A 16,179-nucleotide genomic window follows, 5' to 3' on the forward strand; every position below is an offset into this window, starting at 1 on the left:
GTTTACTGTAGTACTGTAGGGTAGTGTTGTTTACTGTAGAGTAGTGTTGTTTACTGTAATACTGTAGGGTAGTGTTGTTTACTGTAGAGTAGTGTTGTTTACTGTAATACTGTAGGGTAGTGTTGTTTACTGTATTACTGTAGGGTAGTGTTGTTTCCTGTAATACTGTAGGGTAGTGTTGTTTACTGTAGGGTAGTGTTGTTTACTGTAGAGTAGTGTTGTTTACTGTAATACTGTAGGGTAGTGTTGTTTACTGTAGAGTAGTGTTGTTTACTGTAATACTGTAGGGTAGTGTTGTTTACTGTAATACTGTAGGGTAGTGTTGTTTACTGTAGTACTGTAGGGTAGTGTTGTTTACTGTAGAGTAGTGTTGTTTACTGTAATACTGTAGGGTAGTGCTGTTTACTGTAATACTGTAGAGTAGTGTTGTTTACTGTAGGGTAGTGTTGTTTACTGTAGTACTGTAGGGTAGTGTTGTTTACTGTAGTACTGTAGGGTAGTGTTGTTTACTGTAATACTGTAGGGTAGTGTTGTTTACTGTAATACTGTAGGGTAGTGTTGTTTACTGTAATACTGTAGGGTAGTGTTGTTTACTGTAATACTGTAGGGTAGTGTTGTTTACTGTAATACTGTAGGGTAGTGTTGTTTACTGTAGTACTGTAGGGTAGTGTTGTTTACTGTAGGGTAGTGTTGTTTACTGCAGGGTAGTGTTGTTTACTGTAATACTGTAGGGTAGTGTTGTTTACTGTAGGGTAATGTTGTTTACTGTAATACTGTAGGGTAGTGTTGTTTCCTGTAATACTGTAGGGTAGTGTTGTTTACTGTAGTACTGTAGAGTAGTGTTGTTTACTGTAGGGTAGTGTTGTTTACTGTAGTACTGTAGAGTAGTGTTGTTTACTGTAGGGTAGTGTTGTTTACTGTAGTACTGTAGGGTAGTGTTGTTTACTGTAATACTGTAGGGTAGTGTTGTTTACTGTAGTACTGTAGGGTAGTGTTGTTTACTGTAGGGTAGTGTTGTTTACTGTAATACTGTAGGGTTGTGTTGTTTACTGTAATACTGTAGAGTAGTGTTGTTTACTGTAGGGTAGTGTTGTTTACTGTAGTACTGTAGGGTAGTGCTGTTTACTGTAGGGTAGTGTTGTTTACTGTAATACTGTAGGGTAGTGTTGTTTACTGTAGGGTAGTGTTGTTTACTGTAATACTGTAGGGTAGTGTTGTTTACTGTAGTACTGTAGGGTAGTGTTGTTTACTGTGGGGTAGTGTTGTTTCCTGTAATACTGTAGGGTAGTGTTGTTTACTGTAGTACTGTAGGGTAGTGTTGTTTACTGTAGGGTAGTGTTGTTTACTGTAATACTGTAGGGTAGTGTTGTTTACTGTAGGGTAGTGTTGTTTACTGTAATACTGTAGGGTAGTGTTGTTTACTGTAATACTGTAGGGTAGTGTTGTTTACTGTAATACTGTAGGGTAGTGTTGTTTACTGTAATACTGTAGGGTAGTGTTGTTTACTGTAATACTGTAGGGTAGTGTTGTTTACTGTAGGGTAGTGTTGTTTACTGTAATACTGTAGGGTAGTGTTGTTTACTGTAATACTGTAGGGTAGTGTTGTTTACTGTAATACTGTAGGGTAGTGTTGTTTACTGTAGGGTAGTGTTGTTTCCTGTAGTACTGTAGGGTAGTGTTGTTTACTGTAATACTGTAGGGTAGTGTTGTTTACTGTAATACTGTAGGGTAGTGTTGTTTACTGTAATACTGTAGGGTAGTGTTGTTTACTGTAATACTGTAGGGTAGTGTTGTTTACTGTAATACTGTAGGGTAGTGTTGTTTCCTGTAGGGTAGTGTTGTTTCCTGTAATACTGTAGGGTAGTGTTGTTTACTGTAGTACTGTAGGGTAGTGTTGTTTACTGTAGTACTGTAGGGTAGTGTTGTTTACTGTAGTACTGTAGGGTAGTGTTGTTTACTGTAGTACTGTAGGGTAGTGTTGTTTACTGTAGTACTGTAGGGTAGTGTTGTTTACTGTAGTACTGTAGGGTAGTGTTGTTTACTGTAATACTGTAGGGTAGTGTTGTTTACTGTAGTACTGTAGGGTAGTATTGTTTACTGTAGAGTAGTGTTGTTTACTGTAGTACTGTAGGGTAGTGTTGTTTACTGTAATACTGCAGGGTAGTGTTGTTTACTGTAATACTGTAGGGTAGTGTTGTTTACTGTAATACTGTAGGGTAGTGTTGTTTACTGTAGTACTGTAGGGTAGTGTTGTTTACTGTAATACTGTAGGGTAGTGTTGTTTACTGTATTACTGTAGGGTAGTGTTGTTTACTGTAATACTGTAGGGTAGTGTTGTTTACTGTAATACTGTAGGGTAGTGTTTACTGTAATACTGTAGGGTAGTGTTGTTTACTGTAGGGTAGTGTTGTTTACTGTAATACTGGAGGGTAGTGTTTACTGTAGTACTGTAGGGTAGTGTTGTTTACTGTAGTACTGTAGGGTAGTGTTGTTTACTGTAATACTGTAGGGTAGTGTTGTTTACTGTAGGGTAGTGTTGTTTACTGTAGTACTGTAGGGTAGTGTTGTTTACTGTAATACTGTAGGGTAGTGTTTTTTACTGTTATACTGTAGGGTCGTGTTGTTTCCTGTAATACTGTAGGGTAGTGTTGTTTACTGTAGGGTAGTGTTGTTTACTGTAATACTGTAGGGTCGTGTTGTTTCCTGTAATACTGTAGGGTAGTGTTGTTTACTGTAGTACTGTAGAGTAGTGTTGTTTACTGTAGGGTAGTGTTGTTTACTGTAGTACTGTAGAGTAGTGTTGTTTACTGTAGGGTAGTGTTGTTTACTGTAGTACTGTAGGGTAGTGTTGTTTACTGTAATACTGTAGGGTAGTGTTGTTTACTGTAGTACTGTAGGGTAGTGTTGTTTACTGTAGGGTAGTGTTGTTTACTGTAATACTGTAGGGTTGTGTTGTTTACTGTAATACTGTAGAGTAGTGTTGTTTACTGTAGGGTAGTGTTGTTTACTGTAGTACTGTAGGGTAGTGCTGTTTACTGTAGGGTAGTGTTGTTTACTGTAATACTGTAGGGTAGTGTTGTTTACTGTAGGGTAGTGTTGTTTACTGTAATACTGTAGGGTAGTGTTGTTTACTGTAGTACTGTAGGGTAGTGTTGTTTACTGTAGGGTAGTGTTGTTTCCTGTAATACTGTAGGGTAGTGTTGTTTACTGTAGTACTGTAGGGTAGTGTTGTTTACTGTAGGGTAGTGTTGTTTACTGTAATACTGTAGGGTAGTGTTGTTTACTGTAATACTGTAGGGTAGTGTTGTTTACTGTAATACTGTAGGGTAGTGTTGTTTACTGTAATACTGTAGGGTAGTGTTGTTTACTGTAATACTGTAGGGTAGTGTTGTTTACTGTAGGGTAGTGTTGTTTACTGTAATACTGTAGGGTAGTGTTGTTTACTGTAATACTGTAGGGTAGTGTTGTTTACTGTAATACTGTAGGGTAGTGTTGTTTACTGTAGGGTAGTGTTGTTTCCTGTAGTACTGTAGGGTAGTGTTGTTTACTGTAATACTGTAGGGTAGTGTTGTTTACTGTAATACTGTAGGGTAGTGTTGTTTACTGTAATACTGTAGGGTAGTGTTGTTTACTGTAATACTGTAGGGTAGTGTTGTTTACTGTAATACTGTAGGGTAGTGTTGTTTACTGTAATACTGTAGGGTAGTGTTGTTTACTGTAATACTGTAGGGTAGTGTTGTTTCCTGTAGGGTAGTGTTGTTTCCTGTAATACTGTAGGGTAGTGTTGTTTACTGTAGTACTGTAGGGTAGTATTGTTTACTGTAGAGTAGTGTTGTTTACTGTAGTACTGTAGGGTAGTGTTGTTTACTGTAATACTGCAGGGTAGTGTTGTTTACTGTAATACTGTAGGGTAGTGTTGTTTACTGTAATACTGTAGGGTAGTGTTGTTTACTGTAATACTGTAGGGTAGTGTTGTTTACTGTAATACTGTAGGGTAGTGTTGTTTACTGTAATACTGTAGGGTAGTGTTGTTTACTGTAATACTGTAGGGTAGTGTTGTTTACTGTAATACTGTAGGGTAGTGTTGTTTCCTGTAGGGTAGTGTTGTTTCCTGTAATACTGTAGGGTAGTGTTGTTTACTGTAGTACTGTAGGGTAGTATTGTTTACTGTAGAGTAGTGTTGTTTACTGTAGTACTGTAGGGTAGTGTTGTTTACTGTAATACTGCAGGGTAGTGTTGTTTACTGTAATACTGTAGGGTAGTGTTGTTTACTGTAATACTGTAGGGTAGTGTTGTTTACTGTAGTACTGTAGGGTAGTGTTGTTTACTGTAATACTGTAGGGTAGTGTTGTTTACTGTATTACTGTAGGGTAGTGTTGTTTACTGTAATACTGTAGGGTAGTGTTGTTTACTGTAATACTGTAGGGTAGTGTTTACTGTAATACTGTAGGGTAGTGTTGTTTACTGTAGGGTAGTGTTGTTTACTGTAATACTGGAGGGTAGTGTTTACTGTAGTACTGTAGGGTAGTGTTGTTTACTGTAGTACTGTAGGGTAGTGTTGTTTACTGTAATACTGTAGGGTAGTGTTGTTTACTGTAGGGTAGTGTTGTTTACTGTAGTACTGTAGGGTAGTGTTGTTTACTGTAATACTGTAGGGTAGTGTTGTTTACTGTTATACTGTAGGGTCGTGTTGTTTCCTGTAATACTGTAGGGTAGTGTTGTTTACTGTAGGGTAGTGTTGTTTACTGTAATACTGTAGGGTCGTGTTGTTTCCTGTAATACTGTAGGGTAGTGTTGTTTACTGTAGGGTAGTGTTGTTTACTGTAGTACTGTAGGGTAGTGTTGTTTACTGTAATACTGTAGGGTAGTGTTGTTTACTGTAATACTGTAGGGTAGTGTTGTTTACTGTAATACTGTAGGGTAGTGTTGTTTACTGTAATACTGTAGGGTAGTGTTGTTTACTGTAGGGTAGTGTTGTTTACTGTAATACTGTAGAGTAGTGTTGTTTACTGTAATACTGTAGGGTAGTGTTGTTTCCTGTAATACTGTAGGGTAGTGTTGTTTCCTGTAATACTGTAGGGTAGTGTTGTTTACTGTAGTACTGTAGGGTAGTGTTGTTTACTGTAGGGTAGTGTTGTTTACTGTAATACTGTAGGGTAGTGCTGTTTACTGTAATACTGTAGAGTAATGTTGTTTACTGTAGGGTAGTGTTGTTTACTGTAATACTGTAGGGTAGTGCTGTTTACTGTAATACTGTAGGGTAGTGTTGTTTACTGTAGGGTAGTGTTGTTTACTGTAATACTGTAGGGTAGTGTTGTTTACTGTAGTACTGTAGGGTAGTGTTGTTTACTGTAGTACTGTAGGGTAGTGTTGTTTACTGTAATACTGTAGGGTAGTGTTGTTTACTGTAGGGTAGTGTTGTTTACTGTAATACTGTAGGGTAGTGTTGTTTACTGTAATACTGTAGGGTAGTGTTGTTTACTGTAGTACTGTAGGGTAGTGTTGTTTACTGTAATACTGTAGGGTAGTGTTGTTTACTGTAGGGTAGTGTTGTTTACTGTAATACTGTAGGGTAGTGTTGTTTACTGTAATACTGTAGGGTAGTGTTGTTTACTGTAATACTGTAGGGTAGTGTTGTTTACTGTAATACTGTAGAGTAGTGTTGTTTACTGTAGTACTGTAGGGTAGTGTTGTTTACTGTAATACTGTAGGGTAGTGTTGTTTACTGTAATACTGTAGAGTAGTGTTGTTTACTGTAGTACTGTAGAGTAGTGTTGTTTCCTGTAATACTGTAGAGTAGTGTTGTTTACTGTAATACTGTAGGGTAGTGTTGTTTACTGTAGTGCTGTAGGGTAAATGAAGTACTGTAGGATTGATTAGGTGGATTGATTAGTTCCCTGTTTACATAATGGATCTCAAACACACTTACACTCACACTAACACACACACTAACACACACACTAACACACACACTAACACACACACCTCTTTTATGTTGCAGCATCAAAGCCTGTGTCTAAAGCAGCCCTGCTCTCCTTCCATAATGCTTTGTGTTTTTCTCTGCTTTCATGTGCCCACAGTCGCTTGGAATGGGTCCCAATTAGCACCCTGTTCCCTACATAGTCCACCACTTTTGTCCAGTGCCCATAGGGCCATTTGGGACGCAAACCGGATGCTCTGTCTCAATTCATCCGCTTTCAATTACTCTCATCCTCTCTCCTCAAGACCATGGACCTTCTCCTCCAATACAATTAGGTTAGAATGGAGGCAAGGGGAAAGGAGACAAGGGCGATGAGGTAAGGAGAGAGGAGGGAAGTAGAGAGGAGGCAAGGAAAGAGGAGAGAGGATGAGAGGAGAAGGGATGAGAGGAGAAGGGATGAGAGGAGAGGAGAGGGGATGGGAGGAGAGGGGATGGGAGGAGAGGAGAGGGGATGGGAGGAGGGGGGATGGGAGGAGAGGAGAGGGGATGGGAGGAGAGGGGATGGGAGGAGAGGGGATGGGAGGAGAGGAGAGGGGAGGGGAGGAGAGGGGACGAGAGGAGATGAGAGGAGAGGATGGGAGGAGAGGGGACGAGAGGAGATGAGAGGAGAGGGGGTGGGAGGAGATGGGATGAGAGGTGTTGTGTTATAAGTCACGTAATGATGATGTTGGGTTATAAGTCTGTATAACAGTATGTATCTCTAGGTCTGTATAACAGTATGTATCTCTAGGTCTGTATAACTGTAGGTCTGTATAACAGTCTGTATCTCTAGGTCTGTATAACAGTATGTATCTCTAGGTCTGTATAACAGTATGTATCTCTAGGTCTGTATAACAGTAGGTCTGTATAACAGTCTGTATCTCTAGGTCTGTATAACAGTATGTATCTCTAGGTCTGTATAACAGTAGGTCTGTATAACAGTCTGTATCTCTAGGTCTGTATAACAGTATGTATCTCTAGGTCTGTATAACAGTAGGTCTGTATAACAGTCTGTATCTCTAGGTCTGTATAACAGTATGTATCTCTAGGTCTGTATAACAGTAGGTCTGTATCTCTAGGTCTGTATAACAGTATGTATCTCTAGGTCTGTATAACAGTAGGTCTGTATAACAGTCTGTATCTCTAGGTCTGTATAACAGTATGTATCTCTCTCTAGGTCTCTATAACAGTCTGTATCTATAGGTCTCTATAACAGTTTGTATCTCTCTCCAGGTCTGTATAACAGTCTGTATCTATAGGTCTCTATAACAGCCTGTATCTCTCTCTAGGTCTCTATAACAGTCTGTATCTCTCTCCAGGTCTGTATAACAGCCTGTATCTCTCTCTAAGTCTCTATAACAGTCTGTATCTCTCTCCAGGTCTGTATAACAGCCTGTATCCCTCTCTAGGTCTGTATAACAGCCTGTATCTCTCTCTAAGTCTCTATAACAGTCTGTATCTCTCTCCAGGTCTGTATAACAGCCTGTATCCCTCTCTAGGTCTGTATAACAGCCTGTATCTCTCTCTAGGTCTGTATACTAGTCTGTATCTCTCTCTAAGTCTCTATAACAGTCTGTATCTCTCTCCAGGTCTGTATAACAGTGTGGACAGTTGGATGATTGTCCCCAACATCAAGCAGAACCACTACACGGTGCATGGCCTGCAGAGTGGAACACGTTATGTCTTCTTTGTCAAGGCTATCAACCAGGCAGGCAGCCGCAACAGTGAACCAGCCCGCCTCAAAACCAACAGTAAGTCCCCCAGTCCTCTGCCCCTTCAGCCCGCCTCAAAACCAGCAGTAAGTCCCCCAGTCCTCTGGTCCCTTCAGTCCGCCTCAAAACCAACAGTAAGTCTGTTGCCCCACCATACCGCCAGGCTCCCAGCCCTGTTGCCCCACCATACCCCAGGCTCCCGGCCCTGTTGCCCCACCATACCGCCAGGCTCCCAGGCTCCCGGCCCTGTTGCCCCACCATACCCCCAGGCTCCCGGCCCTGTTGCCCCACCATACCGCCAGGCTCCCGGCCCTGTTGCCCCACCATACCGCCAGGCTCCCGGCCCTGTTGCCCCACCATACCGCCAGGCTCCCGGCCCTGTTGCCCCACCATACCGCCAGGCTCCCGGCCCTTTTGCCCCACCATACCGCCAGGCTCCCGGCCATGTTGCCCCACCATACCGCCAGGCTCCCGGCCATGTTGCCCCACCATACCGCCAGGCTCCCGGCCATGATGCCCCACCATACCGCCAGGCTCCCGGCCCTGTTGCCCCACCATACCGTGGGCCCTCCAGACCCTGTCTTCACAGCTGCTTACCTCAGCCTGGGGCTCTCCTCTCTGGGTAGACCCACTGGCCCCTGGCCTCCAATTAGACCAGTTCTTCCAGACATTAGAGAACAGCCACTGGCTAGATAGATGAGAGAAAAGGCTTTCCCTCTCTCTCCCTCCCTTTTCCCTCCCTTTTCGCTCCCTTTTCGCTCCCTTTTCCCTCCCTCCCTCCCTCCCTCCCTCCCTCCCTCCCTCCCTCCCTCCCTCCCTCCCTCCCTCCCTCCCTCCCTCTTTTCCTCCCTCTTTTCCTCCCTCCCTCCCTCCCTCCCTCCCTCCCTCTTTTCCTCCCCTCCCCACCCTCCCTCCCTCCCTCCCTCTTTTCCTCCCCTCCCCACCCTCCCTCCCTCCCTCTTTCTCTCTCTCTCTCTCCCTCCCTCCATCTCCCTCCCTCCCTCTTTCCCTCTCTCACCCTCCCTACCTTTTTTCCCCTCCCTCCCTCGCCCCTCCCTCTTTCCCTCTCTCTCTCCATCCTGGTCACACAATAGGTTGGCTAATGCCAAGATCTCTCCCTTCTCAAGTACAACATCACACCTCTACAGCCCTGCCTGTCTGCCTCTCTCTCGCCCAGGGCTTCAATTACTTACAAATGCCCCTGTTACAGCCGGATAGGTGCTGACAGCATTCACATGGATTATTGCATCAGAGAGGCTATGGAGTCACCCAGGGGGAGGTTTAGAGGTGAAACACAGGGTATCTGTAGCTAGCAGTGAGTTAGCATGTCCTCCCTCTCTCATCCCTTTGTCCCTCTCTCATCCCTCCGGCCCTCTCTCATCCCTCCGTCCCTCTCTCATCCTTCCGTCCCTCTCTCATCCTTCCGTCCCTCTCTCATCCCTCCGTCCCTCTCTCATCCCTCCGTCCCTCTCTCATCCCTCTAATCCCTGTCGGTGGAGCCGTAGGCTGCCAAAGGTTTATCACTGGGCCCAGCAGCTAGGCTAAGCTGTCTCACTCACACACACACACACACACACTGTCTCGCTGTATCTCTCGTTATGGTGCCTGCTGGCTTGCGCCCGCAGCATCAGCCAAGCCTTGGCATGCAGTCCTCTGTCTCTCCTCCCCTCCTCTCCCCTCCTCCCCTCCTCTCCTCTTCTCTTCTCTCGCCTCCCCTCCTCCTCTTCTCCTATCCCCTCCTGTCCCCTCCTCCTATCCCCTCCTCCGCTCCCCTCCTCTCTTCTACTCCTCTCCTCTTCGCCTCCCCTCCCCCTCTTCTCCTGTCCCCTCCTCCCCTCCCCTTCTCTCTTCTCCTCCTCTCCGCCTCCCCTCCTCCTCTTCTCCTGCCCCCCCCTCCCCTCCTCTCTTCCCCCCTCTCCTCTCCTCTCCCCTCCTCCTCCTCTCCTGTCCCCTCCTCTCTCCTCTCATAGATATATATATAGAGAGATGAATAGATTACTGTCCCACTTTAGCTCTCAGATTTAATGCAGATTAAGCCCTGTATTCTATACTGGATTGGCACCTGGCATTTCTCTTCATTATCAGAATCAGTCAACTAGCATAATAACCCAACAGATAGATGCTATTCTCTCTCTCACTCTTTCTCTCTCTGTCCCTTTCTCTCTGTCTGTTTCTCTCTGTCTGTTTCTCTCTGTCTGTTTCTCTCTCTCTCTCTCTGTAATTAGTATACACAGAAGAATCTCTTCACTAGCATGTAGAGGTAGAGAGAAAATGGGTCACAACAATCAAGAAACATTCATGGTGTTTGGTTGGTCCCCCTCCTCAAGCACACAGCGAGCAGCCATTGAGAAGCCTTTAAGTACCACAGGATAAGTTTTAGTCAAAGCCTGAGGCCTCAGCAGTAAGATGGGAGGATTTTTTGGGGGGTTGTTGTCATATTTTTCAGACGGCTGGGCAAGAAGCGGCTTAGAGATTTTAGCTTTAGCCTGTCACATTTCAGGGTTGCTGAAACACGTTTCACAAATAACAGTGACATGTAATGTTAGTCCCCAAACTCCTTCCCCTAGAAATACCACTGTGAAACAAATTGGAACATGAGCACTGTACTTTGGATGGGTATACTGTACAGAGGCCGGGCTGTTATCTACACTATTACTAGGTAATCATTTAAGACAATTAGACATACATAGAATCACTTGATGTACTTATAAAGGCTGTGACTTCACATTGACAGGCTCGGACATTCATCATCATTCTCAGTAGAAAAAGGGTTCATCAATGAATAACACTGGTGTAGGGAGGATGGAGGAGGAAGATGGATATATAGGGATGAGGAGGAGGAGAAAGATGGATATATAGGGATGAGGAGGAGGAGGGATATATGATGAGGAGGAGGAGCAGGGATATAAGGTGAGGAGGAGGAGGGATATATAGGGAGGAGGAGAAGGGATATATAGGGAGGAGGAGGAGGGATATATAGGGAGGAGGAGGAGGGATATATAGGGAGGAGGGAGGAGGGATATATAGGGAGGAGGAGGAGGGATATATAGGGAGGAGGAGGGATATATAGGGAGGAGGAGGGATATATAGGGAGGAGGAGGGGGATATAGGGAGGAGGAGGGATATATAGGGAGGAGGAGGATGAGGAGGAGGGATATATAGGGAGGAGGAGGAGGGATATATAGGGAGGAGGAGGAGGGATATATAGGGAGGAGGAGGGATATATAGGGAGGAGGAGGGATATATAGGGAGGAGGAGGGGGATATATAGGGAGGATGAGGAGGGGGGGTATATAGGGAGGAGGGGGAGACATGGGGAGGAGGAGGGATATATAGGGAGGAGGAGGAGGAAGAGGGTTATATAGGGAGGAGGAGGAGGAGAAAGATGGATATATAGGGATGAGGAGGAGGAAGATATATAGGGAATAGGAGGAGGAGGGATATATGAGGAGGAGGAGGAGCAGGGATATAAGGTGAGGAGGAGGATGGATATATAGGGAGGAGGAGGAGGGATATATAGGGAGGAGGAGGAGGGATATATAGGGAGGAGGAGGAGGGATATATAGGGAGGATGAGGAGGGGGGATATATAGGGAGGAGGGGGAGACATGGGGAGGAGGAGGAGGGATATATAGGGAGGAGGAGGAGGAAGAGGGATATTTTGGGAGGAGGAGGAGGAGGAGGAGGAGGGGATATATAGGGAGGATGAGGAGGAAGGGGAGACATAGGAGTATGGAGGACGAAGAGGGATATATAGGGAGGAGGAGGAAGAGGGATATATAGGGAGGAGGAGGTGGAGGAGGGATATATAGGGAGAAGGGGGGGATATGTAGGGAGGAGGAGGATGAGGAGGAGGGATATATAGGGAGGAGGAGGGGGGATATATAGGGAGGAGGAGGAGGAGGGATATATAGGGAGGAGGAGGAGGAAGAGGGATATATAGGGAGGAGGAGGAGGAAGAGGGATATATAGGGAGGAGGAGGAGGAAGAGGATATATAGGGAGGAGGAGGGATATTTAGGGAGGAGGAGGAAGAGGGATATATAGGGAGGAGGAGGGAAATATAGGGAGGAGGAGGGATATATAGGGAGGAGGAGGGGATATATAGGGAGTATGAGGAGGGGGGGTATATAGGGAGGAGGGGGGGAGACATGGGGAGGAGGAGGGATATTTAGGGAGGAGGAGGAGGGTTATATAGGGAGGAGGAGGAAGAGGGTTATATAGGGAGGAGGAGGAGGGATATATAGGGAGGAGGAGGGGGATATATAGGGAGGATGAGGAGGGGGGGTATATAGGGAGGAGGGGGAGACATGGGGAGGAGGAGGGATATATAGGGAGGAGGAGGAGGGTTATATAGGGAGGAGGAGGAAGAGGGTTATATAGGGAGGAGGAGGAGGGATATTTCAGGGGGAGGAGGAGGATGAGGGATATATAGGGAGGAGGAGGGATATATAGGGAGGAGGAGGGATATATAGGGAGGAGGAGGGGGATATATAGGGAGGATGAGGAGGGGGGGTATATAGGGAGGAGGGGAGACATGGGAGGAGGAGGGATATATAGGGAGGAGGAGGAGGAAGAGGGTTATATAGGGAGGAGGAGGAGGGATATTCAGGGGGAGGAGGAGGAGGAGGGATATATAGGGTGGATGAGGAGGAGGGATATATAGGGTGGATGAGGAGGAGGGATATATAGGGAGGAGGAGGGATATATAGGGAGGAGGAGGGATATATAGGGAGGAGGAGGAGGAAGAGGGATATATAGGGAGGAGGAGGGATATATAGGGAGGAGGAGGGATATATAGGGAGGAGGAGGGGGATATAGGGAGGAAGAGGGATATATAGGGAAGAGGAGGAGGAAGAGGGATATATAGGGAGGAGGAGGAGGGATATATAGGAGGAGGAGGCATATATAGGGAGGAGGAGGGATATATAGGGAGGAGGAGGGATATATAGGGACGAGGAGGAGGGATATATAGGGAGGAGGAGGGATATATAGGGAGGAGGAGGGATATATAGGGAGGAGGAGGAGGGATATATAGGGAGGAGGAGGAGGAAGAGGGATATATAGGGAGGAGGAGGGATATATAGGGAGGAGGAGGAGGAAGAGGGATATATAGGGAGGAGGAGGGATATATAGGGAGGAGGAGGAGGAAGAGGGATATATAGGGAGGAGGAGGGATATATAGGGAGGAGGAGGGATATATAGGGAGGAGGAGGGATATATAGGGAGGAGGAGGGATATATAGGGAGGAGGAGGGATATATAGGGAGGAGGAGGGATATATAGGGAGGAGGAGGAAGGATATGTAGGGAGGAGGGATATGTAGGGAGGAGGAGGAAGGATATGTAGGGAGGAGGAGGAGGGATATATAGGGAGGAGGAGGGATATGTAGGGAGGAGGAGGAAGGATATGTAGGGAGGAGGAGGAGGGATATATAGGGACGAGGAGGAGGAGGGATATATAGGGACGAGGAGGAAGGATATGTAGGGAGGAGGAGGAGGGATATATAGGGACGAGGAGGAGGAAGAGGGATATATAGGCACGAGGAGGAGGAAGAGGGATATATAGGGAGGAGGAGGAGGGATATATAGGGAGGAGGAGGGATATATAGGGACGAGGAGGAGGAGAAGAGGGATATATAGGGAAGAGGAGGAGGAAGAGGGATATATAGGGAGGAGGAGGAGGGATATATAGGGAGGAGGAGGAGGGATATATAGGGAGGAGGAGGAGGGATATGTAGGGACGAGGAGGAAGGATATGTAGGGAGGAGGAGGGATATATAGGGACGAGGAGGAGGGATATGTAGGGAGGAGGAGGAGGGATATATAGGGAGGAGGAGGAGGGATATATAGGGAGGAGGAGGAGGGATATATAGGGAGGAGGAGGAGGGATATATAGGGACGAGGAGGAGGGATATGTAGGTAGGAGGAGGAGGGATATATAGGGAGGAGGAGGAGGGATATATAGGGACGAGGAGGAGGAAGAGGGATATATATGGAGGAGAAAGAGGGATATATAGGGACGAGGAGGAGGAAGAGGGATATTTAGGGAGGAGGAAGAGGGATATATAGGGACGAGGAGGAGGAAGAGGGATATATAGGGAGGAGGAAGAGGGATATATAGGGACGAGGAGGAGGAAGAGGGATATATAGGGAGGAGGAAGAGGGATATATAGGGACGAGGAGGAGGAAGAGGGATATATAGGGAGGAGGAGGAGGGATATATAGGGACGAGGAGGAGGGATATATAGGGAGGAGGAAGAGGGATATATAGGGAGGAGGAGGAGGGATATATAGGGACGAGGAGGAGGGATATATAGGGAGGAGGAAGAGGGATATATAGGGCGGAGGAGGAGGGATATATAGGGACGAGGAGGAGGGATATATAGGGACGAGGAGGAGGGATATATAGGGACGAGGAGGAGGGGTATATAGGGACGAGGAGGAGGGATATATAGGGACGAGGAGGAGGGATATATAGGGAGGAGGAGGAGGGATATATAGGGACGAGGAGGAGGGATATATAGGGAGGAGGAGGAGGGATATATAGGGAGGAGGAAGAGGGATATATAGGGACGAGGAGGAGGGATATATAGGGACGAGGAGGAGGGATATATAGGGAGGAGGAGGAGGGATATATAGGGAGGAGGAGAGGGATATATAGGGAGGAAGAGGGATATATAGGGAGGAAGAGGGATATATAGGGAGGAGGAGGAGGGATATATAGGGAGGAGGAGGAGGGATATATAGGGAGGAGGAGGAGGAGGAGGAGGGATATATAGGGAGGAGGAGGGATAATATAGGGAGGTAGGAGGAGGGATATATAGGGAGGAGGAGGAGGGATATATAGGGAGGAGGAGGAGGGATATATAGGGAGGAGGAGGAAGGATATGTAGGGATGCAGAAGGAGGATGTTGGTGGGGGTTGAGGGATGCAGAAGGAGGATGTTGGTGGGGGTTGAGGGATGCAGAAGGAGGATGTTGGTGGGGTTGAGGGATGCAGAAGGAGGATGTTGGTGGGGGTTGAGGGAAGCAGAAGGAGGATGTTGGTGGGGGTTGAGGGATGCAGAAGGAGGATGTTGGTGGGGGTTGAGGGATGCAGAAGGAGGATGTTGGTGGGGGTTTGAGGGAAGCAGAAGGAGGATGTTTGGTGGGGGTTGAGGGATGCAGAAGGAGGATGTTGGTGGGGGTTGAGGGATGCAGAAGGAGGATGTTGGTGGGGGTTGAGGGATGCAGAAGGAGGATGTTGGTGGGGGTTGAGGGATGCAGAAGGAGGATGTTGGTGGGGGTTGAGGGATGCAGAAGGAGGATGTTGGTGGGGGTTGAGGGAAGCAGAAGGAGGATGTTGGTGGGGGTTGAGGGATGCAGAAGGAGGATGTTGGTGGGGGTTGAGGGATGCAGAAGGAGGATGTTGGTGGGGGTTGAGGGATGCAGAAGGAGGATGTTGGTGGGGGTTGAGGGATGCAGAAGGAGGATGTTGGTGGGGGTTGAGGGATGCAGAAGGAGGATGTTGGTGGGGGTTGAGGGATGCAGGAGGAGGATGTTGGTGGGGGTTGAGGGATGCAGAAGGAGGATGTTGGTGGGGGTTGAGGGATGCAGGAGGAGGATGTTGGTGGGGGTTGAGGGATGCAGAAGGAGGATGTTGGTGGGGTTTGAGGATGCATTGCAGAGGGCTTCTCCTGGTCTGGTAGGCCTTGTTCTCAGGCAGTGTCCTTGTGCTTTCTGCTGGTCTCTCTGACCCTCAGCCCGCAACCATGGCACATCATCTCACTGCCCTCCATATCTCCTCCTTCTCCTCCATGCCATCTGTCCACCTCTCTGTCTGCGTGTCCTGAGGGTAGAGCTGTCATCTAGTCCAGGTCTCTCTCTCTCTCTCTCTCTCTCTCTCTCTCTCTCTCTCTCTCTCTCTCTCTCCTGTTGCAGGGAGCATGATAGTGTCAGCCAGACTCCCTCTCCTTGCCTCTGACAGGTTTACTCCAGCTCATAATCCCAAACACTGCACTCATAAAGTGTCTGTGCTTTTGAAATGCATTTTTCAATCATTTCCCTTCCTCTGATAGCTACAGCGCTTTAGATACACAACCAGAACAGGTACACAGAAACACATTGCTCCGGCTTTCATTTCCATCTCCTCAATGCCTCAACAATACACAGACACTAATAGACCGGTGAGCATCAGTGAATTACACGTCTGTCATTTATCAAATATTGTAGGAAAGATGAAATGTCTAATCCTAGTTGTGAAAAAATCCCATGTCTGTTCCCTCAAATCGTTGTATTATTTATCCTTCGGAGGGAAGGTGTCATCTCTGACATCTCTCTGTGTCCCAAATGACACCTCTGTCCTCTCCGACATCTCTCTGTGTCCCAAATGACACCTCTGTCCTCTCTGACATCTCTCTGTGTCCCAAATGACACCTCTGTCCTCTCTGACATCGCTCTGTGTCCCAAATGACACCTCTGTCCTCTCTGACATCTCTCTGTGTCCCAAATGACACCTCTGTCCTCTCTGAC

At 46.6% G+C, this 16,179-nt stretch overlaps 1 protein-coding gene across 1 annotated transcript in view; it reads left to right on the forward strand.

The window, feature by feature from the left end:
• LOC109883589 (probable E3 ubiquitin-protein ligase MID2) overlaps positions 1-16,179 on the forward strand; it is a 122,759-nt gene that overhangs the window by 98,983 nt on the left and 7,597 nt on the right. Inside the window, exon 8 of the mRNA XM_031791335.1 lies at positions 7,549-7,710. Within this exon, the coding sequence (XP_031647195.1) occupies positions 7,549-7,710 (162 nt within the window). The remainder of the gene's footprint in view (positions 1-7,548; positions 7,711-16,179) is intronic.

This window comes from Oncorhynchus kisutch, linkage group LG15, assembly GCF_002021735.2.
Source record: "Oncorhynchus kisutch isolate 150728-3 linkage group LG15, Okis_V2, whole genome shotgun sequence".
NCBI classification, from domain to species: Eukaryota; Metazoa; Chordata; class Actinopteri; order Salmoniformes; family Salmonidae; genus Oncorhynchus; species Oncorhynchus kisutch.